A 1,522-nucleotide genomic window follows, 5' to 3' on the forward strand; every position below is an offset into this window, starting at 1 on the left:
TTCTGGCGCTGTGGCGTCATAAACGGTCAGCGATGCTGACAGCACGCAGGAACTCAACACTTGCTCGGGGTCCTTAAAAAGTGCTGAACGTGGGTCACCGAAGAAATGCCCCAGCAGACGTGTAGTCCCATGGTTGTCCACGTCATCAAAACATGCGTTCTTCTCATGCTTGTTTGGTTACTTACTTTTGCTAAATTGTGAGGCAGCGTGGTGGAATCAGGCTCTCGTCAAAATAATCAAAGTGACGAAACTTGCATTTTTCCGCAAGTTTGTGAATTTTTATCAAATTTTTTATTTTTGGCTCAACATCTTTCATGCCCATTAAAGAACTAATTTCTATGTGGATTTTTCTGAAAAACGTTGATTAAAGGCACAAAAAATGTAAAGCTTCAGTTACCACGGACTCTTAAGCTAAGGAAATAACTAATCTTTGGCGGCCATTTCCTCACTAATTTTACCTCTGAAAACAGGTGACCCCCACCTCCTTCTTTTGCAAATATCTCAACTTGTATTCAGAAATAAATTATATGTTTTCCATCCAAATAAAGACAAATGAACCAGCTTTAAGATGACACCAATAACTCTACACGCCCAAAAATTGACGAGAGCCTGATTCCACCACGCTGCCTCACAATTACCCTCTCCCTAACTCGACAGGAACGCCTACCTCAGTGCAGAGAGCAGGCAACACCACGCTTGCCTGTCCCTTGTCACGAATTTGAGTTGTTATTTTGCTGTTCTCTGTGTTGTAAAATATGGTTTCGAGGGTTAGGTTGGGAAAAGGTGTCTAGTCATACAAATGCCCCAATTTTTAGCTAGTTACCTGCCTGTCTACTTGTCTACCTATCTGCCTATTAACCTACCTACCTACCTACCTACCTACCTACCTACCTACCTACCTACCTACCTACCTACCTACCTACCTACCTACCTACCTACCTACCTCTTATCTACCTACCTACCTACCTACCTACCCACCTGCCTGCCTGCCTGCCTGCCTACCTATCTACCTACCTACCTACCTACCTACCTACCTACCTACCTACCTACCTACCTACCTACCTACCTACCTACCTATTCTCTCTCTTTCCTCCTTTTTTCGTATTTGTTACTCTCTTTTAACTCCTCTAATCTTCGGTACTTAAATGATCTTATTGTGTTGCAAGTGCCGTAAAACTCTTACTAAATTTGTAAAAAATCCTCTCGTGGGGGCTCTCGTGTTCGCCTCTCATTCAAAGGTCCCGGGTTCGAAATTTCTTACCAACTGAAAAAGTATAAAGTGTCCTGCGCGCTCATAATATGACCTTATGCAGTTGTGAGCGCCGTAAAACACTTACCCTACCTACCCCAAGAACGACGTAAAATCCCCCTCAGGTGTACACATGGGACAAACCACGCTGGAACTACCCGGGGACCAAACTGTACTCACGTGTACCTCAACCGTGTCTGGGGCTACCTTTTGATGTGAGCAAGCCACGGAAAGGGTGAGTGTGTGTGTGTGTGTGTGTGTGTGTGTGTGTGG

The 1,522-nt window shown here is 44.5% G+C and overlaps 1 protein-coding gene across 1 annotated transcript in view; it reads left to right on the forward strand.

Moving 5' to 3' along the window:
* The window catches only part of LOC106013517, a gene marked incomplete at its 3' end in the record, with an annotated part of 11,323 nt that overhangs the window by 2,487 nt on the left and 7,314 nt on the right, over positions 1–1,522 (forward strand). Inside the window, 1 exon segment of the mRNA XM_013089460.1 lies at positions 1,374–1,485. Within this exon segment, the coding sequence (XP_012944914.1) occupies positions 1,374–1,485 (112 nt within the window).

This window comes from Aplysia californica, unplaced genomic scaffold (genome assembly GCF_000002075.1).
Source record: "Aplysia californica isolate F4 #8 unplaced genomic scaffold, AplCal3.0 scaffold00956, whole genome shotgun sequence".
NCBI classification, from domain to species: Eukaryota; Metazoa; Mollusca; class Gastropoda; order Aplysiida; family Aplysiidae; genus Aplysia; species Aplysia californica.